General features: G+C 41.3%; 3 protein-coding genes across 8 annotated transcripts in view; 2 read left to right on the forward strand and 1 right to left on the reverse strand.

Moving 5' to 3' along the window:
- LOC106660174 (nuclear factor of activated T-cells 5) overlaps positions 1 to 23,385 on the forward strand; it is a 42,006-nt gene extending 18,621 nt beyond the window's left edge. For 2 of the 6 annotated variants that reach the window (XM_014383046.2, XM_014383042.2), the window contains exons 2-13: positions 12,181 to 12,833; positions 15,838 to 16,132; positions 16,229 to 16,398; positions 16,469 to 16,811; positions 16,886 to 17,341; positions 17,412 to 18,061; positions 18,215 to 18,478; positions 18,786 to 19,066; positions 19,179 to 19,413; positions 19,515 to 19,556; positions 19,694 to 20,215; positions 20,294 to 23,385. In XM_014383046.2, coding sequence (XP_014238532.1) covers positions 12,181 to 12,833; positions 15,838 to 16,132; positions 16,229 to 16,398; positions 16,469 to 16,811; positions 16,886 to 17,341; positions 17,412 to 18,061; positions 18,215 to 18,478; positions 18,786 to 19,066; positions 19,179 to 19,413; positions 19,515 to 19,556; positions 19,694 to 20,215; positions 20,294 to 20,671 — 4,289 coding nt within the window. In that variant the 3' untranslated portion in view covers positions 20,672 to 23,385. Of the gene's footprint in view, positions 1 to 12,180; positions 12,834 to 15,390; positions 15,734 to 15,837; positions 16,133 to 16,228; positions 16,399 to 16,468; positions 16,812 to 16,885; positions 17,342 to 17,411; positions 18,062 to 18,214; positions 18,479 to 18,785; positions 19,067 to 19,178; positions 19,414 to 19,514; positions 19,557 to 19,693; positions 20,216 to 20,293 lie in introns of those variants that run through there. The other 4 variants (XM_023460401.1, XM_014383043.2, XM_014383047.2 and 1 more) reach the window with 4 other exon arrangements.
- On the reverse strand, positions 21,289 to 25,228 carry LOC106660048 (beta-lactamase-like protein 2 homolog). The gene is made up of 4 exons (XM_014382869.2): positions 25,003 to 25,228; positions 24,421 to 24,694; positions 23,979 to 24,341; positions 21,289 to 23,869 (listed from the first exon to the last, which is right to left on the reverse strand). Exons 1-4 carry the CDS (start codon positions 25,128 to 25,130, stop codon positions 23,741 to 23,743), a joined length of 894 nt encoding a protein of 297 aa, XP_014238355.1. The 5' UTR covers positions 25,131 to 25,228; the 3' UTR covers positions 21,289 to 23,740.
- Positions 25,229 to 25,311: 83 nt separating this feature from the next.
- LOC106660050 (putative ATP synthase subunit f, mitochondrial) lies at positions 25,312 to 26,222 on the forward strand. Its single transcript, XM_014382870.2, has 2 exons — positions 25,312 to 25,490; positions 25,841 to 26,222. Exons 1-2 carry the CDS (start codon positions 25,412 to 25,414, stop codon positions 26,083 to 26,085), a joined length of 324 nt encoding a protein of 107 aa, XP_014238356.1. The 5' UTR covers positions 25,312 to 25,411; the 3' UTR covers positions 26,086 to 26,222.
- Positions 26,223 to 26,676: the final 454 nt, after the last annotated feature.

A 26,676-nucleotide genomic window follows, 5' to 3' on the forward strand; every position in this document is an offset into this window, starting at 1 on the left:
TCTGACTCGCGACTGCAGCCGCCTCTATCTTGCTTTAAATCGATCCGCAGCGCCGTCGCGACTATTTTATTCGTATTTTCGCGAGTCTCTCGCTGAATGCAATTAACGTGTGCGCACGATGTTAATTGTGCAACACAACCAGCAGAAAAAAATTGACGATAATTTTTGGCTCGTGACCTTTGTTGAACCGCGCCGCCTGATGCACATGTTTCCTCGATCCTGTTTTTTCTAGTACAAATGTGAGATCGATAATTCGCTTCGAAAACACGCGAAAAAACTGCGTGTCCCGCAACGTGATCCGCGCGAAACAACGCGAAAATTTTGTCTATAAAATAATATTCCCGCGCCGCGACGACGATGCAGCGCACGAGTTGTTGTCAATCCTGCAGCAGGAGTGACGAGTTTTTCGAGATTTTCGCGATATATAAATACGTGCTTGGCTTTCGAAAGGCAAAAAAAAGGCAGCCGTCAACAAAAACGCATCGGCATTGAAAAACAATCGTCCGATGCAACTTATTTCCTATAGTTTTTTGTGAAAATAAATAAGTTAATGTCAGAAGTGCTTTTATTATCGGTAAATGACCTTTTAACGATACTCTTGCCTTCTCTCTCTCGCTCATTTCGCGCAATGAAGAAATAATAATGAATTGCCGGCTCACTTCGTCTCTGTCTTTTTTGCACCCGATCGTGTGTACGCGCTGTATCAACGCACAGAAGTACGTAGAATTTTTAAAAATACACATGTACACGAGAAAATTTTAATTGCGCATGCATACACAATTCGCTTAAAACAGGCTTAAGCATTCCCAACGACTACTATATTATAATGATGCAAAAATCATAAAACTGCATTACCGCGCGACGACCAGCAGGCTTACACTTGTGTTTATATTAATTAAATCAGAAAATAACAGATACGAACAATTTTTAAATTCCCTTTGTTCGCGAAACATAAATTTTCAATTTCTCTCTCTCCCTCTCTCTGTGCGCGCAAGTGGCAATAAAGATAACTACCGGGGAACACTCTCGTACACATAGTTAGATATAGGCACATATACAAAAGTTTATTTGCAAGTGGATAAATATCGCATATATGAACAAATCCACATATCATTCTGAAAACTAAGATCTCGAAATCGGGTCCAAATATTTTTCAAAACACTGAAAATGAAAATTTATATTTTCAGAGTAGAAATGACGTTTTTGTTAACACTTTTAATGATCATATTTTGAAACTATAATGATCGAGTGTGTCTGAACAGCGCACTCCTTAACTGCGACACTCCAAAAATCAGTAGTTCTTAGAGGGCCTAATTATTGACACAATACACGTTAGTATCGTTTATTGTTTATATTACTGCGATCTTCAATTTTGTCGAGAGGGAAAAATAATTCCGTTGTAAAAAATGAATACATTTTTTTTCGATCTTAAGCCCGTTATACCCCCTTAAAAGTATCGACAGTACCTTCGGTGAAAAACTATCACCGTATTGACAATACTGTGTACTCCGATTTATCCTGAGTTTAAAAGTCTCATCTTGCTGTAATGATCTAATATTAAGTAAACTAGATTTTTTCATCAATCTAAACATAACTTTTAGTCCAAAGTATCTCGCATCTCATCTTTGTCTAGAAATTAAAGCTCTCGGCTTTCATCTGCTATTAAATATTTCTAACAAACAAATTTTTCCTCGCTTTATCTGTCTAACGTTAGCTATAAAATTTCTGTTTTCAACGTACATTAACTATTGAAGTGTCATTTTTATGAAGAGTGGTTGGTTGTTCACGATTATATCCATATTCATGAGATAAAAAGAACAATTCACCATGTCATTACACGCGACTCTTGAGAATGTTTTTGGGCCCGTATTTGAGCTTTAGTTTTCAGGATTAAATGTGGATTTAATCATATAGAAATTGCTTGAAAGCTCGAGTCGTCGTGTCACGAAGGGTTAAACTCATAACCGATAAGGCCGGGACTGATGAGTTTTCTTTGTTTAATACGGAATTTATATCTGCCTTTCCATGTATTTATGTATACATATATTTTCTAAAAGATTAATTCAATCGATCGAAGACAATCTTGAGCAATGGGCGAAACCAACTTATTTCCAATCACACTGCTGCAAGTGTTGGCTCAGTTTGCTGTTGCACTGTCATGCATCAACACTCTCCTTCTCACTCTATCCCTCTAAGAAGTTTCGCATATTTATCGAAAAAAAAAGAAAAAAATTTTCACTCTAAAATCGGCGCTGTTTATGTACTCTGGTGCCAGTGTGTGTGCGTGTGTGTGCGTATGTTGCCACGATTCTGGTTAATAAGCGATAACGAAAGATTTTCTTTATCTCCTCGAGCTCGGAGCTGCCTTGAGAATATACGTGCATTGTAGATGTTTACAACGCGGCGCCAGCGAGCTGGAAACAAAAAAAAAGAAAAAATTGAAATTAACTAGCTCGTTGGGTAAAAAATTAATCAAAGTACTTGTAAAACTCTCGATTGAATCGTCTCTTTCACTCTCACATGCAAACGCCAAGCATAATTTGACGCTTGACATATCGATTGAGTCAAGAAGTATGTGCACTTCTTTCAGTATGCGTCTAATATGTATCATACCGAATGTTTATATGACTAAGTCTCTGTAAAATCGAATGTACGTAATAAAGTTTTTTTTCTTACATGAAAAGCTTCTGCTTATGACTCCATAAAAGTGACCAAATTTTATTGGAATCTTGGAGAATGTTTATTAGCCTTTTTCAGAGGCCCGAAGGCCTTTTAGGAGGTGATTTTTCAAAATTGATATGATGGCCTAGCTTAGTTAAGTGAATAGTGTTTGAAAACTGTTAGTGAGCTAGAAAATTATTATAAAAATCATTATTAAAAATTGATATAACTTTCAAACAAGAGATACACCAAAAGTGTGATATTTGTTCATTTACACTAATTAAGCTTTTTTGGCGTTTTCGCCCGCGTTTTTTATTCAAAAATGTAGAAAATATTCGTTGAAAGTGTAAGGTAGCTCTGTGAATTTTAGTGAAACAAGTTTGGATTGAACTCTATCAGATTTTATTATTTACGTTCCTTTTAATAAATATTATCAATCTTCCAGAGTGCTCAAATTATTTGTGAATATTTTTTAAAGCATAGAAAATTTTCAGTAAAAAAGCTATTTAGAAAAAAACTAGGAAAAAAATATCAAATTCAGAATAAAATGAAAAAATTTGGGTACTCATTTGACATTATAAAAGTGTTTCAAGCGAAAAAAATGTTCAGGCCATTTGATTTTACAGAGATTCAGCCATATATGAAAGATACGCATTTGTGTGTATCTTCTGTGTCCTCGATTTTTTTTAAAACGTGGGCTCTCGATGCTAGTGTATGCAAGCATATGTACTCACACACGCATTCGGCGCAGCTCGCGCGAGCGCGTCGGAGTTTGTCAAATTTAGTATATGGCAAATGAACTGATGGAAAGGTCGCGAGCGTGCGTTCTCCGTCAAGGTCATCGGGTTCGAATTCCGAAGGATATACCTTACTTACTTACTTACCAACTCGGCTTTATTTCGTGTGTGTCCTTCGCGGCGATTTTTTCTTTCTGCTTTTATTGCTCTTTTTTTTTCTTTTTTTTTTTATTTATATAAATATTCTTTCTCCTCTTTTCGGTTCGTATCGCATTTTAACGAAAAGCTCTTCGGAGCTGCTGTCGACCGCAAACACCACCACTGCCGCCGCCGCGCCGAGTGCATTCGCACAATTCGATCGTTACGCGCGATATTTCGAGTACTTCGCCGCAGCGAATCAAAAGATCGATATATTATCGATCGTTGCTTTGTAGTTCAATCACGTGAGCGCATGATATAGATTCGACGTGTCACATTTTTTTGAATATACGTGTATCCTTTCCTGACACATTTGCGTATGAGTTCACGACGCGCTAAGATTACTTTGAATTCGTTAGCTCTTTTATATCGGTGTATATACCGAGCGCACTCGATAGCGTAGAAAATAGCGTTACAGACCGGCTTTCAACGTCGTCGATGATTATCCCGCGGCTCTATTACGCAATGAGACTTCGTACTAATCATTGAATTAGAATCATATAAGATATCGTCCCAGCACACATTATATAGGATAAAACGATCAATTATAGACACGTCTCGTAAAGTTTGAAGAAAAAAATTTCGTTTTCTCGATAGAAGGCAGCTAGCAACTGCAGCTGCAGCGGCATTAACAATTATTGAGAAAAAAAGTCATGTGCGTCAGATGGCAATCGATGCGCTATTATTATAGGCCATCGATTATCATCATAATTTTTCATTTTACTAATCAGAATCGATGTTAATTGAGGGGTCGATTGATTAAACGAAATGATACGCAAATACAACATTATAAAATTATTAAAATATCGCCAACTTATACTCGTCGGCGACGACGTACGTACCATGTACAAGCATTAAATGCGAGTCGAGGTAAGCGAGAATATATCCATGCATGCAATTACAACGCCTCGTTTTTTTCTCTCTTCTTTTTCTTCGTTTTTGGTGTCATTCTCGCCGTGTACGACAACGACGACGACGACGTACACAAGCGCGCCTCGTATTCGCGAGCATCAAGCGCGATCGTGCGTGCATATAATCCGCGCGCCATCGTCTCGGATTTAGGAGTAAAAATTATCGGTTGGTAACGCAACTGAGCTGTGTGTGAGCGAGCTTAAATATTTTTTACCGATCCGGCGCTGACTGATAACTCTTATATATTATACAGCGCTGCGACTCTCGTCGATCCCCGAGATTCCCCTTGCACTCGTGCGAGAGAGTCTCGCCTTCTCGACTTATTAAACGTGCCAAATTTTAAACGTGTCGTTTAACCAAAACAGACGCGACACGTTTATCACCTGAAAAACTTGAATTGATACACACACACACACACACACACACACACACACACACACACACATTCGTATAAAAATATAAGCTTTATTAATTATTTACATAGAAATTATGCGACAGAAATTTATGAGGATTCCGGCAGATAATCTCTCAATCGTTGACTCGTGACCATAAAAATGTAATAAAAAGGAGAACAAAATAACATAACAGACAGTGATATCATTTCAATATTTTCTTTCTGATTTTCGATATTTTTCATATCGCGCGTTTGAGAGTCATTGCTCAAATAATGCTCGTGCGTGCGCACTTTTCTTTTCTTTTATTTTTTTTCTTTCTTGAGCTTTAATTCGCCGAAAAATTCAAGAACCGACAAATAAGTTTACTTTGAAATTTAAATGGAAAACAATGCGACAAGTGAATTGTGTCTCGCTCGCATTTGCACTCAGACTTACATACTTTGCCTTCTTCCAAATTGATTTTACTCAAAGAAAAAAAAATATCGATTATTTTATCGCGTGTTCATTTATTTCCTTTTATTTTAAACGTGAATACAGCTACGTAATAAAAAGAAAAAAGAGAAAAGGTATGACGGCGATCCATTAATGTAGCTAATCCGAGAATGTTGACTTGAAAAAAAATATCATAATAAAAATAAAATATATAAATAAAAAATGCATAATTTTTCTCAACTTGAACTGAGACATGCTCGTCTGAGACAATTCATGTGATGTACACGTGCTTGTTTCTCAATCAATGACGAAACTTGCATCCATGCGTGAGCCAATAACGCTACATGCGCATATAATACATGTGAATATGAAGAGCCGCAGCGAAAAGGAAAAAAACATACAAAAGAAAAATGATACATCTTTTCGCTTTGTACGATGATCGTCTAGTCATTGTTTATTAATATAAAATCTATCGACACATTCTAGATAATGCTGAATATTGAGCTCGCGCGAGCAAGCCGCAGTCAGCGAACAATAAACTGCTAATATCAATATATATTTAAAACAAATTATCGCCGATAAAATAATAATCAAACGTATAAAGTCAATGTTTTCGGTACACGCGCTCTTGCCTGGCGCGTAAATTGCGATAAAGGTTAACATTTGATAAAAAAAGAACAGTTTTTTGCACACACACACGCGCGCACGAGAAAAAGAGCAAGAGACAAGAAAAAGGAGAGAGATGCGAGTTATACCAGTGCATCTCTTTCGCTCTTTCTTACCATCAGCGAGAAACCGAAGATAAAAAAAGTTGGAAATATTTTTAGCGATTGAACTTGCGAGCTCTCGCGATACCCTGTCGCGCGTGGCCTACGAGTATCGGAGAACTCGAAAAGTGAGAAATTTAGTGACCAGCACACAATTCGGGTCATGGTTGTAACTTGCAACGAATATTCCGCAAAATTTTTTGAGCAGCGTATAATGAGCTATCCACCCGCGAAAGAATTAAAAGTTCACTATACACACGCGTTTGCACCCATATAACGCGCCGTGTGCATTATGTTAAACAGCTGACGATTTACTCCGTCCATTAATTGACAGTCAAAAAAAAGCTTTGTTATTTTCTTTTCCTTTATTATACATACCTTAGATCATCGCTCACTTCCCAAATTGATGAATAGTATGTAACGGGGACTATCGAATACATATTCCTATAGCTTCGCCGCTGAGTGTATGTTTTTTCAGGGACAATGTGTGTCTACTCCACTGGCCGAGTGACTTACTGGGTCACTCTGATGGCTGGAGGGGGAAACTGGAGTTGGATTTAAATTCCAGTCCGTGATACACAGAAAATGAAAAAACTTAATTCCTGGACATGACTATGGGTAATTGAACCTGTAATAGACCTTTAAATGTTACTGTGTTCAATGCAGAACAAGTATGACGACTCGGAGTAATTCGTTCATTCTTTTTTCTGGTACACTTTATGCTTTGCCATGCAGAGAAAAATACCTTATATCTTTCGGTTTTTGTGAACATATTTATTTTTCCTCACGTGTAACGATCAAGATAAATGCTAAGAATTCAATGTCATTGAGATTTTCACCTATTCAATTATCATAGATTAAAATATTTTTTTAATTATGTCTAGCCAAGTCTTATCCGAAAAAATGTGAAAAATTAACCCAGTATTTCTTAGCCAACCAAATTATCAATTTCTTAAAAGTTTTTCGACGCGTTAGTTGAGTTGCATTACATCTGCACTCGGGTGCATTCACAAAATGGCGCTGAATGTTTTTTATGCCTGCGCTTGTAAAGCGAGGAAAGAGACAAGGGAGGGAGAACTCGCTCACACGTATAAAATATACATATTTTCATATATTTATATACATGTGGCGCTCGGTGTGTGGAACAAGTGTTCTGAATAAATTCCGCAAGCTCCGCTCGCGTCGAAGTTGGAATACATTTTCTTTCTTTCTTTCTCTCTTTATTTCTTTTTTTTTTTCAAGTTCACGCGTTACGTCGGAGCTCGGCGTCGTATATATCTACATCTATACGGTCACGCACATATTGCGCAAACGCGACGAACCAAATGAGAAAGAAAACAAGAGCCCGAAAAAGAGAGAATGCATGCACGAGAGCCGCTATACAGAAGCGCGCAAAGTGTCGGGCCCCAGACTCGCGCGCGGATGCACTGAACTCACGTTTATATATAATGGCGATTGCGTGTGTGCGTTATAAATATACGCACACACTTGGACACGGACACGCATCGTCGTCGTAGTCGTCGTCGTCGTCGTCGAGGCCTCATTGCGCGCAAGCGGCTAAAAAAGAAAGAGAGAAGATGACTTTGGCATGCGTACGGTCGTTGACATCGACGCCGGTAATTTTCCTTGGCAAATCAAATGAAGCGAGCTTTCTGCTGCTTTGCGCTTGACGTCCGTTTATTATGTTTGTTTGGTTTGTCTGCTGCTACTGCTGCATATATATAATAAATGTCTGCCGCATTGCAGCTATTATCATTATAATACCGGCCTGTCGTGAGCAGCTCTAAAAACCGTCCTTAGAAGCTTGGTCAGCTACAGCACGCATATGTAACCGGGCGTGAAATTATCGGTACGATTTTACCGTAGCATATTTTTGAGTCCGAACGCGATCGAGCTTTTTTCGCGCTTTTATACTTTTTCTACTTGTCTTTTTGGGCGCAAGTTGCGCTGTACGTACATATGTAATTACATTTATCTAAAGATAATCGGCGCGAAGCAAAAGCTTTTGTCAGCTATAAAAGAACATACATTGCCTAACGCTATTCTGTATGTTCTCGCTTAGGTATCTTGCCCTATCTAATAGGCTAACAGTCCCGCAAATATATCGCTCGCGCGATTTCACACACATGCACACACTCATACTTAGCCTCCATATACACTATTGTGCTTGGTCGTCGTCGTCGATTCTGTCAAGTGTTCGCACCAATCGCTCCGTGTTTTGTTTAACAATCTTATAAAATCAGTCAAATGGCGAGCACTGATCGAGGTACCGTCGATCCTTGACACGTTTTTCTGTGCGCAGTTATAATGCATTCGAACTCTGCGCTTCGTGCGCGCGCGTTTGGTCTTCGCGCAGCTATTTACTGGACGGATCCGAACGAGTATATAAATATATATATTTATTCTTTTTTTTCGCCGAAGCCAAGACCGAGCTTTCTGCATCAAAAAAGCTCGGCTCACACCTTTTTGCCGCTGGGTGAAAGAAGCTGCATGCACGCGAAATAAACCAATACCCGAGGCCGTCCGGACGCGCGAATTTCTTGGATATACGTATATACCTACCTTATAATGTATATTGACGTTTTGCAACGGATGGCGCGCGCGCGAGCGAGAGATCGCGAGAGAAGAAGAGTAAATAGTTTTCGTTTTTCAACTGTGCCAGTTTTATACAGGGACGAGAAGGGGGGGCAGAGCAGAGTCGGTGTGCACGCACGCTTATTACCATTCTGTCAATTTTATGCTTTCCGGTTTAATTCCATTTAATATTTTCGTTGGCATAACAAATAAGTGCAGCAGTGCTGTGCATGCGCGCACACGCGGGCATGCACACGATTTGAGCTTAATGCACGAACGAAGAAGCTCGCGCCGAGCTCTGCTGCACTCGTCTTTTCATCGTTTCTATTATATATAGCTGCGTGCTTCTCTTTTTCTGGCTGAGCTCTGATCTAGCTCGTTTAATTCATTGGCATACGCGTATATGCACGTGTATATGCGTTTCATTGAATTTTATATGCAAATGTACGCCTCTTCTCGCGGCACTCGCATCAAAATATCAAAAAAAATTTTCAATGCGAATCAATATGCTTTGAGTTTGAGAATCGTATTACTCGTCGCATTATATATGCAGCCTAAAAGAGAAAACGTGGACGCGTCAGCAGGGCAAAATACAAAAATCACGTTTTCGCGTGATTATAAAAATATATGCGTTCTATTATCAGACAGAGGCACACGACGTATAGATCGAAATCCTTTATTATGCGCGCGACTATACGCACGAGAGTAATGTCATCGTGGCGGCATCGATCATCCTCGCAAGTTTAATAAATTCAAAAAGCACTCACCCAGACACGCGCGAAATGTATTATAATATGATTTTATTTTTTCGGCGCTGTTGTGAGTCATTGACTTGAGCATCAAGACCGGTCTCCTCGAAATCCATCGTCGAGCACAGACACCTATAATAACGCACGCGCGCGTCGATACAACTGTGTTTTTTGTTTTCCTCGTCTAAATTATTACGATAAACTCGCTTATAAAGTGCATAAACGCGGCGTATAAACAGATATTCGATCTGTGACCGACGACGACGCTGTTTTTATTGGAGCTTCGGGCTAATTTCGATTAGCACCTTCGTTTACAGACGATATTCCTCCGGATGACAGTGGATAGAGAGAGAGAGAAGAGGAGAAGATAAAAAAAGCTCGGTCAAAACTGCGCGCGTGTATAGTATGCGACACACTCTCGGCAAAAAGATATAGAGAGCAAGACACACACGCGTCCAAGCAAATGAAAACAGGCATATTTGTATTACATATACTCGAGAAAGACAAGTAAAAAACGATACAACGTCCGAAGAATGGAGTTGTGTAGGTGCGCTCGCACGGGGGGAAGAACATCTAAAAATAATGTCTTATTCTCTTTTGCGAAAAATGTCGCGAAATCCATATAAACACACACACACTCATTCGCACACGCACATGCCAGGAGGAGAAGGAGGAGGACAGCGCATAGATCTTCTTTTCTTTTTCCCTCTCTCTCTGGTCGCACATAACACTCGTCGAACCGTTTAATAGCTCGTGTGTGCGTTCGTCGTTATATGTATTCATTTTTTTTTTGCGAGTCAGAATGACCTTACGGAGGACCTTGAACCTCAAGACGTCATAGAAAGAGAGAGAGAGAGAGAGAGAGAGAGAGAGGGAGACAGAGAGAGCAATGAAGAAGTATGATTCAGTCGTCGGGCAGTATATAGCGAGACGAAATTTTTCTATACCCCCCGCCATCCCCCATTTGTGTAATTTTTTATTTACTTCGCTTGTTTACTTCGCTTGGCACATATAATTTTTTTTGTTATTTATTAATTCATGTGTGAAGTTCAGCGATCGAATCCACCGTTGGTTTTTGCATTCATACGGTATAGTTCGAATAAAACGTGTATTATACACATGTATACTTCGCAGATCGGCTAATCGAGCTGGATATAAGTAATACTCGGCTATAGTCGCTTTTCTTCGAGTGCGCGCATCACAATTCTCGAGCGTGAGTCGCTGCCGTATACACAAATTATGTAAGAATCGGTCTGTTAACGAGTGTTTGCTCTTAGTGAATGTATCTGTGTGTGTATGTGAGTAGCGTCGGGTGGCGGGCACGTGATATCTATTTCTAATCAGTTAGCCCGAGCAATTTGTATGTGAGCGTATATAGTGTACATGTATCTAGCATCGTAAAGCCATTTATGTCTCGTGCTATGTGCTATATCATATACACGCATATTCACTATTATTTTCTTCTCATTCTTTTTCTTTTCTTATTCTTCTTCTTTTTTTTTTGTTTGTTTCTTTTCTGTTTACAACAAGCTGTATAAACTCAAGTGCGATACACAATCAACACACACACAGAGTATCGTACCATAGTTTTAGTTGGCTTATGTCTCCAACTTTTTATTTTATTAGTTACTTTGGTTTTATTGTCTATATGATGATTTGGCAGATTTGTATATGGTGCCAAAAATGCTCTTGGATAAAAGTTGTGTCAAAAGCACATATGTACTCGGTATAAGCCGGCTTTTTGTTACTTAAAACCGCATAAAATTCGATGATCGGCTCAATAGTTCGGTAGACTCGGTCGTATTAAGTCACAAGCCGAAGTTGCTCGCTCCTATCGAGTCTCGTTGTAATTATACCTAATAGGTATTATATATACCTATTAAATATTACATACATTAACATGTGCGTGTTCCCGTCTTATCGTTACGATCCCATAAGTAAGTTATACCCCTGTAAGCTGAATAAAAGAGATATCCTCCTGTAATATTCGATCATCCACGAATGCATTGTGTACACAACTTTCTTCGAGTGATACTTCCTTCATCTCAGATACCGCCTCTGCATCCAATTACTTTCGTTTTCTTTTATAATACCTCATAATATACATGTTATCCAATTTATCTAATCACTCGTTTGTTTCTCGTAATTTTGTGTGTGTGTCGTGTGCCTGTGCAGTTCGAATTAATTACGATTCGGATTAAAAAAAGCTGAAACACGTACAAACGTGCTTTGATATATACGCGTGCGCCCAATATTGACCCCCCTCAAATGCTCTCATTACTTCGTCGTGTGTATAATAACATCAAATGACTCCCGTGTAGGTGTGCGTGTAAATTAAGAAATTAGTTTTTCAATGATTCGATAACAAAAATAACAAGGAAACAAAAAATCCCTATCTAGCGATATTACGATTACAATGATGCGCGATTTGAGATTAATTAATGGCTTCTTCGTAATGAAAAAACAAACACACATACCAGTGTATGTAATATTAACACATATACGGATACAAGTTATATACATGTATAAAGAGTATACTACACTCGGGGCTGCGATCGCGTGTCTTTCTCGATTTCGTCGAGAGGAAAAGTGAATGTTATTATTTTACATTTTCTTCGAGACGAGATAACACATATTTGAACTTTTTCTCCTTTTTTACCCGCATTTCGACTCGATGTACTCGATAACAATATTTTGTTGCATTTGTTTATCGTTACATATTATAATGTGTTCTTTTTGTTTTGTACACGAGCAGGTAGCCGATCGAGTGCGAGTGCGGCGGTAACGTTGGCAGGTATCGTGTCTTCGTCCCATCACGGCGCCACACTCAGGAGCAACAGCAGCGGTCCACGCGTCGGCGGCTCGTCCCGACCCAATGACAACAACAATCACAACAACAGCAACAATTGCAACGGCAACAACAACAACGGCGCGAGCAACAACAGTTCGAATTATACAGTAAACACCCGCAGCAGATTATCGCAACAACTGCAACAGCAGCAACAGCAACAACAACAACAAGCCACAGCAGCATCGACGCATCACCGGCAACACAAGAGCCAAACGAGATTAGTGTCGACGGGCACGAGTTTGAGCAGTGCCGCTGGTGGAGGTGGTGGTGCAGCCGCAGCAGCGGCGGCGGTAGCAGCAGCGGTAGCAGTATCGGCAGCAGGTAATAACGGAATATCGGCCTCCGGAGCCACTGGCGGTGTCACGAATCGAAGGGCTTCGGATGAACAGCAACAACAACAGCAGCAACAGCAACAGCAACAGCAGCAGCAACAACAACAACAACAACAGCAACAACTTGGACCGAGGACGGCGAGCAGTCAGGACCTCTGCGACAACTCGAACGACTCGGGCCTCGGCTTCGAGGAGCGACAACAGCAGCATCTCAATAAGACCGCGGTAAGTTTGTATTTATGTGTGTGTGTGTGTGTATCTCGACGTCGGTATATATCACGCACTCGTTTGCCTTGGTGCAATTCATTTTACCTTCAGAATTATCTATGTGTGTGCGTTTAAATGTATATGTGCACACGCGTTCGGAGCGCAAAGAGCGTTATAATACATATGTATACGCACGACTGCAATGTGGCAACGACTTCACATACACAGACATACACTCACACTACTCGAAAACTACGGAGCGATAAGAAATTACAAGAAGAGTGAAAGCGTGAATGGGAGCACACGAGCATATTACATACATACATAGAATACACAAGATCGCGATAACGACTCTCGCTCCATGTAACGCCGGGCCGCGTTCGATCGGTATTTGATTCATTTTTCTCTTCTGACTGCATAATGAGTTGGTTGATGCGTGCATATGTCCGGAGAAAGAGTCGATATGTCGGCGAACATCGTTCGATCGTTGTCTCGCGAGAAAATCTCAAGTAGGTACACGGTGGGCCAGGCCGCGCAACACGACAGCAGCGAGATTCTCGAGTGCGCCTGTACAAAGAGACACGAATTTATTCAACGGAAAGCCCAATAAAATCGTTCCGAGGCACTGATAATTGATAAGATATCTTTCAATTCTCTTCTTTTTTTTCTTTTTTTTTGCTTCTTTTTATATATGTCAAACGCATGAAGAGTAGTAGGCATACGTACATAAACTGGTGCGTGTATAATGTGTACACGCGGATTCGCCGTATAGGTCCCGAGCGACAACGACTAAACGACAACGACGACGACGACGGCTAACGCAGTCGGAAACCGGAGCGCAGAGCATAAAGAGAGCTTCGAATTCGGAGAGAGAAAAAGAGAGAGATATCGTGTGTGCGCGCGCGCGTGCGTGCCCAATGTTGATATTGCTTACGAGTTCGAGAATGCCGAAATCAAATTTCTGCACTCGGCTGCTTGGCGATTAATATAGGCTGCTGCTCATCGGTACGTGGCTCGTTTAACGTTTAATATTATGTGAACACATTCGAGCGTAACCCGCTTCCGTCGTACGCGCCTTTTCTTATATGATATAATAATTATATGTTATACAGTGATGAGTTTGCGTGTCTTGTGTATAATAATGTGTGCGTGTGGGTGCGAGTGTCGTATCTAGTCAAAAGTCTTCGACTGGTCGTCAAACATGACCGAAATAAGAGTCCAAGTGTCGTCGAGAGAAGAATGCGGCAGCATGCCGAGGGCAGCATAATCGCTGATTTATGTTAATTGCCATAAAAAAGTGCTGTGACGCGTCTGTTTCGAAAATTCTCAAGAAAATTACAAACCAGCCTACTCGTGCGCCGCCCGCCGCCCGCTACCTCCACCACTATATACCTGGCCGTATTTTCATTCGTTATCTCGAATCCATTGCGTGTACATTTAATTTTAACCATTAACCGGCACAATTATCGTAGGCCAAAGCAGAAAGTCAGCGGAGCAGCAGCAGCAGTACAGCGCGCGCAGTGTCAAATGCTGATAGATCGACTTTCATATCTCAAAATGCATTAAGCCTAATGAGCGATCGACAAAGCCATCATCATCATTATACATGCATATCTCTGTATAAAGACGGGACGTCACCGAGTGTAGCGGCCTGTGCGTAATAATTATACAGCATGAGGAAAATCAATTAGGCTATAAATCCATTCGCGTTTGTGACCATAGCTCTTTCGTAGTTCTACGATCGAAGAGGATCGTCGTCGTGCATCTATTTAGTCGATAGGCGGCCCCGCGCCCAGTGTGTCCAACGAGTTGATCTATGGATCGTGTTCAGGACGACTTCTTCTCTCCGTTCCGCTGCCCGACCCGACCCTCGTGCCGTGCAGCTCATCAAGTATACATTCGGACGTGCCAATCGTAAAGGATATTTTTAGCATTGTTCATAATTCGCTATCAAACACACAAGCTATCATGGTAACAATAATCTTTTCTTTATTTACGATCGATCGATGCACATACAGCCAAGACAGCTTCGGTGTGCGTCGATAGATGTACAAAGTGATACACGTTGCCGGGTATAAACAGGTGTACGCGTGTGTTCGAGTGCGTTTGTGCTGCACGGACAGAGAGATCATCCTTTTGTTAATTATCCTAGGAGGTCTATTTATTACCTGCAATATTTATGACGCTCTTACGAGTCCATTGAATTGTGGGCCCAGCGCGTAATATATTATATGGAGCTATTTAACGAATCGGTTGAGAAGTTGGAGAGAGAAAAATTGTTCAATACGAGTGTGTGCTTAAGTGTGTGACCCGCATTCGGTTTTTTATTTTTCAATTCCGAGAAGATCGACGAAGCGACGCGAATTACTTTACGTATTTCAAGATCGTAATACAACGCATTTATATTATTGGAACGCTTCGATCTTGTTGTCAGCAGCAGCAGCAGCAGCAGCAGACGACGACGAAGACGACGACGACGCCGATTATATAGTTGAACCCGCATATACGATACGCAAATCGTTCATTCGAGCTTTCCCCACTGTGACACACAAATTACCATTATGATTATTATCATTTTTTATTATTATTACTATCGTCGTGTTGTTGTTACACATTATACGTATATCCAATCCAATCCGAGCCAATTGTCAACAGAGAAAGACGTATCGTGTACGGCACGCAGAGTGCGCGTATCAATGATTATATAGCCGGAATCGCGCACGCGCGCGTCTGCTTCTGCTGCGCTCTTTGTATTTATTTGCCGACGAATTATTGGTAGCGCTTCTTCGCGCTATCCGTCTGACCGTTCGAAATTATTTATTGTTTACGCATTAACCGATCGAAGTACGCATCGCGATGATTGTAGTATGGTCTCGCGATCACCGCAGCTACCTCGCAACATCCTCGCAAAACAAAAAGTAAAAACGAAGTCTCGTCGTGCATAGCTCTCGTCTTGGCCTCGTAAATCCTATACAATTTATAATGAAGACGTCGATTCGTCAATTTGTTATTCTCCGTACAGAGGAGGTCACACAATCAACCTTCGCCACTGTTGTTGCAGGCCTGGAACAACAATATTGCCGAGGACGACACCAAGAGGCGCAAAATGGACATCAAGCTCGAGTCCGAGGACGCGAACTTCGCCTTCCCCGAGGCGACCAACGGCAGCCCCTCGATGAGGAGCAACGCCGGCCAACAGCAGCAGCAGCAGCAACAGCAGGCGGCTAACGGCCGCATCACCCCCAACGGCAGAATGGCCTCCTCGCCCAGGGGTGCCAATGTAACACAGAGCCCGAGACCGCCACCGATCAGTCGAGGTTTGCATAATTGTCGCTTTTAACAATAATAACAAAGTAGATCGTGAATTTTATAATTACGTTTCTCTGATTGATTTTCATTCTTGCATTTAACAGAAGCGATATCAAGCGATGGCAAAGTTGTATTGAACATCGTCTGTCAGCCGGAAAATCAGCATCGAGCCCGCTACCAGACCGAGGGATCGAGAGGAGCGGTGAAAGATCGAAGCGGCAATGGATTCCCCGTTGTGAAACTCGAAGGTTACAACAAACCAACTAAACTACAAGTAAGCTCTAATTACCTATACATAGCTCTTCTCCGAACGACTGTATCGAACCGATTTCTCTCTTTTTCAGGTCTTCATTGGCACCGACATGGGTAAGGTGGCCCCACACATGTTCTATCAGGCCTGCCGAGTGAGCGGGAAAAACTCGACGCCCTGCAACGAGCTCAAGGTCGGCGGCACGGCCGTGATCGAGATCGACATGGAGCCCGAGAAGCAGATGACGGTTACCTGCGACTGCGTGGGCATACTCAAGGAGCGCAACGTCGACGTGGAGCTGCGCTTCGGCAGCGAGCTCTCGCCCGGCCGCAGCAAGAAGAAGTCCACCAAGTGTCGCATGATATTCCGCACGACCATAACCACCGACGACGGCAAGACCGAGACCCTCCAAGCCTGCTCCCTGCCGATCGTTTGCAGTGAGTTTTCTAGCTTTCTCGCGCGCATACCAAACTCGAATCATTTTTTTTCATTCGTATCTGCTCGTTCGCAGCTCAACCACCGGGCATACCGGAGATCTGCAAGAAGTCCCTCACCTCCTGCCCGTGCACCGGCGGCGTCGAGCTCTTCATACTCGGCAAGAACTTCCTCAAGGACACCAAAGTCATCTTTAAGCTGAGCCCGGAGGACAGCACGCCCCGCGATCCCACCTGGGAGTGCACCGTCCAGCCGGACAAGGAGTTCCTCCAGCAGACGCACTTGGTGTGCGTCGTGCCGCCCTACAGGCGTCACGATTTGGCCGACGGCGAGCAGGTCACCGTCAAGATGTACACGCAGTCCTCTGGCAAGATCAGCGAGGCGCACTCGTTCGTGTACACCGCTGCGGGTACGCCCGCCATCCCAACGATCGGCAAGCCCGACAACGTCGGTCTGTCGGCGTTAGCTGCCTCCGACTCCATCACTTCGGCCGATCTCGTCTCGGTCGTGCCAAACTCGATTTCACCAAACAGTACGTACAAACACGCTATAATGGACTTTTTTTCGAATTCGTATTTATGAATTATTTACCGTTTATGCAGATGCACCTGTGCCCTTCCTAAGCAGTCTACAAACGTCGCCGCTCCAATCACAGGTTTCGCCGGGAGCATCGAACGACATTCACAAGAACGACACTGGCTCGCCGTCGTCGGCTTCGGGAGCCGTGTCAACGGCCAACAACAACGACTCGGGCCGCTCCTGCATGATTTGGAGCGACGAGAACACGAGCGCGGCCCAGCAGGCCTCGAGCGACCTCATGATGCTGCCACCGCCGCAGAGCATGTCCGCCGCTACCAACGCGATGCTGGGCAGGCGCGCCTCCTCGAGCATGCAGCTCATACTGCCCGACAATATGAAAACGGAGGTGCTGGACGAGAGCAGCTCGAGCAGCCTGATCAACGAGAACAGCATGAGCGGCCTGTCGGTGCCGGTGAGCATCGCGGGCAGCCCCCTGGAGCACCTCGTCAACGACAACGCGCGCGACACCGCCCAGACAGCGGTGACCGCCGCCGCGGTGGCCGCGGCAGCGGCTGGAATGATGGGCGCTCCCAGCGGCCCCGTCGTGCCCACCAACATACAGGTCCAGGTGCAGGATCCGCTGCTGAGCGTCGTCGGTCTCATGAGAAACTCTCATTCGATCGGCTTGGTGCAGCAGCAGACCCCGTTCGCCAACTTGCATGAGTCACCTCAGGTAAACGCTTTGTCGGATATATCAGTACACTTCTATAACCATACATATGCATGCACACACACATTCATTTGGTTATACACGGGAAAATTAACGTAAACAGGGATGCTTTTCAACCGCTTTTCTCATAACTCGAATTGTGTCTCTTGTATATAGGTGAAAGTTTTGAGTCCTCACCACATCAATAGGGGCGCCAATGCTCTCATGAATAACGAGACAAATTTAGCTGCGACCATGCCGAATCCAGACGTCGTTGATTTGCGCATGAAGCACCAGCCAGAATTTAATGGTATTGGTAACGGTAATCTGGGCAAGTTCGCAGCCACTCCGGCCGATCAACCGCTGCCACCTCAGAGCGGGCATAGCATAGAAAAGTATCTGAATCAGATAGAGTCGGCTTCGAAAAAGGCCGACGTGCAGGTAATTATTTTGTGCGACTGGGGACAGAGAGCCTTGAGTTTTTGGTTTGGAGGCGGTCAACAATGGATGATTCGCGAAATGAAAATATATACGAGCATCGTTCAGAGTCGAATGTTTTATGAGAGAATTTGTAACTGCAGGTTTTGATTATCAATTAGGTAAATTTTTCGAGATGACTCGGTTTCAGTAGATTCGACCCAATAATTAATTGAATAGGTGTTGAAAAAATTGTGCAGACTATATGTTCAAAAGACACACTTGTATTTACCACCATAGGTGTAAAATAACATATTGACATCACTTACAGGACGAGACATACGTTCGAGCATCAATAATTGCCAACAACCAGCAGATCGCTCAAGCCTCGGTCAATCCGACAATCGACGACATGGTGACAGGCTCGAGCGTCAAACCGCATCAGCTGGTCAATCCGATGGGTCCGGCGGCTGCTCCCTCGAATACTCTGATGTCGAACGTAAGCGGGGTCGAGAATATCGTCCATGATCTCAACTCGCCCAACACGTCGCCGAATGCCCCTAACATGTTACTGAATAGTCTCATACCGACCTCAACTGTACAGTCTATGAGGTAAGGCGATTAGAAAATGTTGTATAAATTCGATCGATACTCGATGCATCCTCTAATTATATGGAGCATTGGTAAATATCTCCCTCGTCTAATCCTCTCAAAATTTTTTTAGCATGGAGGCAGTGTCGGTAGCAGCGGTCAGCAACGTCAGCATGCCTAATCCGCCCGCCGAAGATAGCTTGATGATGGGCTTGCCAGCCATAAGCGAAGCCTCGATCGTTACGGCTTCTGGTGCGCCGATCGTCTCGTCGTCCGTGGCTGAAGCCCAGATGAGGAACGACGAAGTGGTCAACGCAATGCAGGCGTTAGCGCAAGATTCCATCACCATGGAGCAACACGTGCAGCAGGTTTGTCATAAATATTTTTTTAATTTCCGCCGTCGCTATTGATTGTCTTTCAATCTTATTTTTATAAATTAATTATTCTTTGCTTTTCAATCGACGAAAAGGTTGAACAAGTTGTCGCTCAGGCCCAACAACAAGTTGAGCAGGTAAGCTGCAACTTGCCGTTTTTGCATGCTTACGAATGTTATTACCACCGGGTTTTGGTACATTTTTCCCACAAACGTGTTAAACTGTTCATCAAGCATGTCGATTTTAATTAATGCGCAAAATTTCTCTTCAACAGGTAGTAGCACAAGCACAGCAGCACGCGGCCGCAGTGGTCGAACAGGCCCAAGAACAGGTGGCTCAGCAGGTTGTGCAACACGTGCATGTGGTACAGCAGGCTGTAGCCGCCGTACAGTCGGCACCTACGGCCCACGTCCAAGCTACCGAGCAAGTTGTGCAGCAGGCGGTTCAGCAAGCAGTTCATCAGTCGACCCAAGAGGTCGTCCAACAGGTGCAAGTTGTACAGCAGGCCGTGCAACATGCTCAGGCAGCCCAAGTGATGCAGCAAGCCGTACAGCAGGACATCAGCTCGATGTTGGGTCAGCCCGCTGGCTTCGTCGTAGAGGCGAGCTCTGCACTGGCCAATGGCGCCGCTCAAGAGCCCAAACAGCAGCAGCTCACCGCCCACGCCGAGGCAGCCATCAGCGATGTCCTGACCAACGCGACCCAAGAGATCATTGCAGCTAACAGGCCTTTTACTGCTACCACTGCTCAGGCTGTTATGGCTACGACCAACATATTGAATAACGTCGCCACGAGGGTGAGTGTTGCGAGACTTTTTAATTTTTTTTCGCACTGTTTATGCGCTCGTTGCTGACTGTATTTTCAAAATTTCCAGAGTGCCCAGTTGATGACCGACGCAATGGGTGACTTTTTGGCGAGGTCGCCGACCAACATGGAAGATCAGAGCATGGCGCCCCCACAGCCCACCAAGATGCAGGTGGCACTCCAGACCTCGCCGGTGCAGGTGCCGATTGTGCCGATGCAGCAGTCCGCGGCTGTCAGCTCGTCGACGTCGACTTCGACGCCGATGCAGCAGAACAACGAGCCGCTGCAGCAGCAGGAGCAGGACCAGACGGTACGTCAGGCTAACGCGGCGATGGACAGGAAGCCCCCGCTACAGGGTAACAATGGTATGGAAATCATAACCGACCACGAAATACTCACTTATATCAACTCTAACTGCTTCGATCCACATAACAATATTTTCATGTGAAACGAGGCGGAAGTTTTCACGGCGAATAATATTGGCCTCATCTTACGCTAAAATTGCTTCTTAATTATCTGTCAGGCGTTAAAGCGTCGTTGAAATAAAAATGCAACAACGGCGAAAAGATACTGATGATAATACGTATAAATATTATTTTGTGCATATTTTTTTGGGAGGAGCTACAGCTGCGAATTTCAGTTCTTCTTGATTAATGAATTTGCATATATTATAATATAATTGCATTATTATAATATAATATGCATATTGCAATGATGCGATACTCGAGACGAACTTATTTCTGTGAGACTTATATTTAACAATTGAAAAGAAGCTGTTGTATAATTGTACATAATTGAATATCGACTCTTTATTAGTTTTATTTAATCTGTTTAAGTTATGAAGTATTATGAAATTATAACATATGTAATAAAATAAGACTAAGAACCTGGCGTTTGATTAACAAAAATTGAATTAAAATTTTTTTTGTTTCTTGGTGCAAAAATTTAATTTTTTTTATCGTAGAGAATTTTTTATAAAAACATTATTTATCTAGTTTTCGATATTTGTTACAGAAGAAAATTAGTTAAGAAAAACATTGATGATTGATTTATTCAAAGACTTGAAAAAAATTATTTTAAACAGACAAATTCACAAGAAGACTGAGATTCGTCACTGTATTCCTGTAAAATAAATTTAAATATGTACAAAAATATGATTTTACTAAAGATAGATTATCTTTAATAAAGTCACCCATTTTGATTCGGATATTTCAAACTGAGCATTGGATTCATTACATTGTTGTCTTCGTTTTTTTATAAATGAACTTTTTTCAAAAACGTCGTTAGAGATTATGTTATTGGACCATGATAATTATTATATAGTATATAAAAATATCCTGGCACTATATAAATATCTACGTTCAATAATTATTGATAAGCTTCTGTTAAAACAACGAATTTCAATGAAATCCTACGCCAAACTTCAAAATTAATTAACACAATTCAAATTCGAAATTAATATTGCGTTATCAACAACGGCTTAATGCAATGAAAATATGAGTGAGACAAATAAAATTTAAAAAGCTTTAAGAAAGAATTTTTCAATTAAGACTTGTACCAAGACAGACAGATACAATATGGTATGTTATCTTATAAAATTGAAATTTAATCGAAAAGTTTTGGCACTCGTTTTATCTTTTAGTTTCTAGATTCAATTAGATTATTGAAAAAAATTCATTCAAGCTTTGGATAGGCACTCGTTAAGTGTGGCTTTTAAACGAGTTGTTGAACGTATACGTAAGCTTTTCCAGATTTTGCAGATGAGATGCAGATGTATATGCAGGGCTACAATTGTTAAAAAACAATAAAAAAAGACTTTGGGGGACACAACGATGTTATTGTTGACAATTACGTGCACGTCGCAACTTGAGTAACGAAACGGGGTGCCTTGCTACTGTTTTACGACCAAAAACGCATATATACAAAGCTTTACATGTGCTTAAAAATAATTGGTCAACTTCTCTATCGAATAAAAATTATTGTGTTTACTAAATTTTTATGTAAGGTAGTATCGACTCTGGACATTGAGTTTTTCATTAATCGCAAATGATTTTTGTTATAAGTCCTGCTCATGTTCCGTATTACAGCCTAATATCTATTACATAGAGACCATTGTGTAAATTAGATTATTTTGTTATTCAGTTATACATTTTTGCTTCATTAGTTTGAGCATATATGATTATTATTAACACATGATATGCATATAAAAGTGTGTATTTGTGTGTATTATATATATATATATATACATATAATCTTTGTAAGATAATTTTAAGTTTGTTTTGATGACAAAGATTATAACAATTTTTTGTTAACTAGTATCCAGTCAAGTTAATAGTGTGATGGATGTGAACGTGTGATTGAAAGACTTCTATGTGAATTGCTGAAAATTAATGACAAAGAGAAGTGTGTAAAAAACAAACTTTCGACAGAATGGATCTTAACTCAACGTTTTTAATGTGATTTAATGGACATGAAATGAAAGGAACGATAAATATTGAACTAATATTAACATTCACATGTATAGATTAAGGAAAAATGATTTTGATTACGAGAAAAAACATTTCATCAGAATTGAAACAGTCGGACAAGTACAAGAAAAGATGCCTATTTTTTTTATGATTATTCAACAAGGAGCTGTAAACTTGTCCGGTTATATATTTTTAAGGAATATTGAAAATGAATTGAATATTATATATCTATGCAGGCATATTAAACCTAATTACACAAATAAGCACAATGGAAGTTCAGAGTACAGATTTTATCGTGATGTGAAATATAATGATAAGTAATTTGAATAACAACTTTACCTTATTTCAATTGTTTTCGATTTATTTTATAAAAGTTGAATGGTTTCATCGACACATTTTTATCTATATAAAATACTTTTTAATAGCAGCAGACATTTTCGATTTCTTTTAATACTCAAAAGAGTAATATAGCATTTAATTGGTTATTGTTATAAATTCTTTTATATGAAATAGAAAAAAAGTGTCCATATTTACTATTAGACGAATCTGTTTTATATTTATGTGAAAATGTTAAACGTTGTATGCTAATGTTTAGTTTAGCTGAAACGAGCGTTCTTCTTTTTTTTGTACTACATTACATGCATATCAATATCCAGCCATCAGTTCAAAATAAAGATTATTCTTTATCAGCATACATGAATATTATATTATTCGTATGGTTTTTGATTTCAATATGCGTTTTTGACTTGTTCATAAATTTTATACATTGCCCATTTGAGATTCCATATCCACATTTTTACATTTATTTATTTGATAAAATTGTAACATACATCTGTACATGATTGAAACTTTGTTAATTATAGTAAAAATCACTACTATGTGGAATGATATCAAACATTTTAGTGCTTTAATTATTGTTATTAATTGTATAGTATACAGTAGTCCATAAAAAAAATTGAAAAAACAATGCAACATCTAGTTCAATTCCGTAACAAAATCCATCACGAATTTAATGATCATTTGGATTGACCACTCTGCGTGACAGTACGTCAAAGAGATGACGTACTTTTCAATAACCATTTCTCGCCGTCCTGAACGACCCGATTTTCTTTAAGCAACTTTTCCAAATGATGATTGACATTCGTAGCTGCAGCAAACCACAAATTCTGTGGGGTATCCTGAAGAAGAAAAACCAACAAATTTTTTTAATACATCATGAATCTATACTGATCAGAAAATAAACCAGACCTAAAAATTATTTTTCTTTTATTAATCCCTCAAGCTTACCTTATACATTTCACTGACGATCTCCATGACGTCGCAAGGACCGGCTCTGCTGCCGAGACACTGGACGATCTGCTGCTCTCGCCTTATCCTGTTCTCGATGTAGGCCAGAACCTTGGCTCGGGGCTCGGCTACCACCGGTCCGTGGCCCGGATAAATGACGCTCGGCTCGGCGCGCAATATCCGCTCGAGCGAGCTCAGATAGTCGCGCAGATCCTCGAAGACGGCCGACGTCTCGCCGAGGACGCAGTCGCCGCTGAACAAGGCCGCCTCGTCCTCGAGCACGAGGCAGGCATGATCGGTCGTGTGCCCCGGCGTGTGCTTGACGCGCAGCGTCGCGCCCTCGATTCTGATGCTCTGCTCGTCCTGCACGCGCCAAGATTCGGTTATCAAAGTTATTTATTATTTAAGTATAGGCGCATTTTTTTAGAAGCGGCAATTGCACCTTCAAAGGATCGCAACGAGCGGCCGATTCCTCGTCGTCGGGCTGATGATCATCGTCAGGAGAACACGGAAACTTCCAGACGGTAGCGAGTGCCGATTTTCCGCCCAGGGCCTTTATCAGGTCCAGCACGGCCGGCACACCGCCGATGTGATCGTGATGCCAGTGCGTCACGACGAGATGCTCGATCGTCGCTTTTTCCTCCCTCAGGACCTGGCCCAAGATTTTCGTGTACTCGGGGGCCGTATCAACATCGCCGGAATCAATCAGTACTCGTCTGCATCGATATAATTTATAAAGTCATGCTGACTACGAGATTAATTTCTTTTTTTCGCGCAATCATGCATGTTTACTTATCGTTTGTTCTTTATCGATTCATGCCACATTGAATAATAATTTTAACTATACGTTTTAACACGAATAATTCAATGCAATTTGCAGTTATAAAAGAGACAAAGCAATTCTAATTCTAATATAATAACGAAAAGCTGAATGAAAGCTCGCTATGACAATACCTATCCTATGTCAATGTGACTGCATATATCTATACCATTTACACGCACACACACACATGTTGCTACGTACTTGCTGCCAGTACCAACGAGATAAGTATTCGTGCCCTGCAAGGTCATGGGACCAGGATTGCAGCCGAGTATCCTGATGACCCTCCCGGAGAGCCTCGTGATCAGAGGTATCGATGTCAGAGCTGTCATCTTCCTTGGCACATTCGATTTACTTGCTGTGTTTTGACGAACATCATCTCGTTTCTGCGACTCGAGTAAAGCTCGCTGATCTGTCGTCTGCAGCGCTACGCGCGATGATAAAAAAGAAATCGACTTTGCCGCGCAAGCGCACAACTGCCCGAGAATCGTCAGCTGAGTAGTCTCGTTCAGATTACATAAAGGCCTTTGCTTTATGGCGGATGTCTGGTATCCGTTGAACGACTGAATTTATTGTTACTGCTGGTTTGTTGATATAAAGAGCTGCCGGAATCATGGGTTTCGGTGACTACCCCAAGGAGTACAATCCATCCGTGCACGGACCATACGATCCTGCTCGTTATTACGGACCTCGTAAGTCATCGTTCTTATATTAGCACTTCGGTTGACGATATTTGCACGACGGTCATGAATTGAATAAATTACGTTTTTTTGCATCGATGCATCCAGTTCGATTCAGTGTTTTTATCAAGTGTTGACCATTCATGTTGTTTACGAATCTGTTTGATACTTGTTATGTCATTATGACGATTATTAGTTGAATGTGCAATCTAACCTCACAGATTGTATGTATGTCATTTCTATACCAGTTGAGGTCAACCTTGCATATTTTTTCAACAATGATCATTGAACTGTAGCAGTGAATAATAAAACGTTGAATCATTTTGTTCCAAATTTCATGTAAACATTTCTTTATTATACAGAGGACACAAAGTTCTTCGACCTGAAACTTGGTGAAGTTGGTGCCTGGTTTGGAAGACGACAGAAGACACCCCAAGCTCTGGCTGGTGCTATCTCAAGATGTTGGTGGCGTTGGCAACATAATTATGTCCACCCCAAGCGCACTGGCATTGCTCCTTTCTTCCAGTTGGCTGTCGGTGGAATGGTGTTTTTCTATGTTCTCAACTACAACCGCCTCAAGCACCATAAGAATTACAAGTATCACTAATCTGTAACTCTGTAATGATTACAAAATTTATAGAATTTAATTCAAATAAATACAATAGAGTTTACAAGTGAAGTTGTTACAAGATTCCTGTAATAATTTTAAGAATGGATTAAATTAATAAAAAAGTTTCAGTTCAATTAAGGAATTTTATTGAAAAAGATACAAGACAGTGAATTTTTGTTGAAAAGAATAAGTGCACAATTAAGTATTATTTTTTAATGACCTAGTTACTGCTTGATTTTTATTGATAATGTATATCAATATGACTTTTATTAATTTGATGGAATATGATTGATAGATGCATAAATGAAAAACAACAGTTGTGCTCATGATAGTGGAATTCACTGTTCTTTAATAAGATACTAACAAACGTGAACAACAGGTACAATCACACAATATTGGTCGAATCATAGTGTATACAATAAACTTTAATTTATTACAATTTCCAATGTTGAACGTGGATTTATTACAACGCACTTGATGGGAATTAATTATAATATAAACAATTTTTTTGAAATGCAAAATAAATCATGTCCTGGATTTATTCATAACTATTATCAGTTTTATAATTAAAATAATTGAAAAAATGCA

Source organism: Trichogramma pretiosum, unplaced genomic scaffold (assembly GCF_000599845.2).
Source record: "Trichogramma pretiosum strain Unisexual culture from Peru unplaced genomic scaffold, Tpre_2.0 scaffold29, whole genome shotgun sequence".
Classification (NCBI taxonomy): Eukaryota; Metazoa; Arthropoda; class Insecta; order Hymenoptera; family Trichogrammatidae; genus Trichogramma; species Trichogramma pretiosum.

Bases quoted from the DNA above. Each gene is read 5' to 3' on its own strand.
- LOC106660048 (XM_014382869.2), bottom strand. From the start codon at position 25,130: ATGACAGCTCTGACATCGATACCTCTGATCACGAGGCTCTCCGGGAGG. The intron at 24,695-25,002 runs GTACGTAGCAAC...ATATCGATGCAG, and splicing joins CTCGTTGGTACTGGCAGCAA to ACGAGTACTGATTGATTCCG. The intron at 23,870-23,978 runs GTAAGCTTGAGG...TTTCTTCTTCAG, and splicing joins TCGTCAGTGAAATGTATAAG to GATACCCCACAGAATTTGTG.
- LOC106660050 (XM_014382870.2), top strand. From the start codon at position 25,412: ATGGGTTTCGGTGACTACCCCAAGGAGTACAATCCATCCGTGCACGGA. The intron at 25,491-25,840 runs GTAAGTCATCGT...TTTATTATACAG, and splicing joins TGCTCGTTATTACGGACCTC to AGGACACAAAGTTCTTCGAC.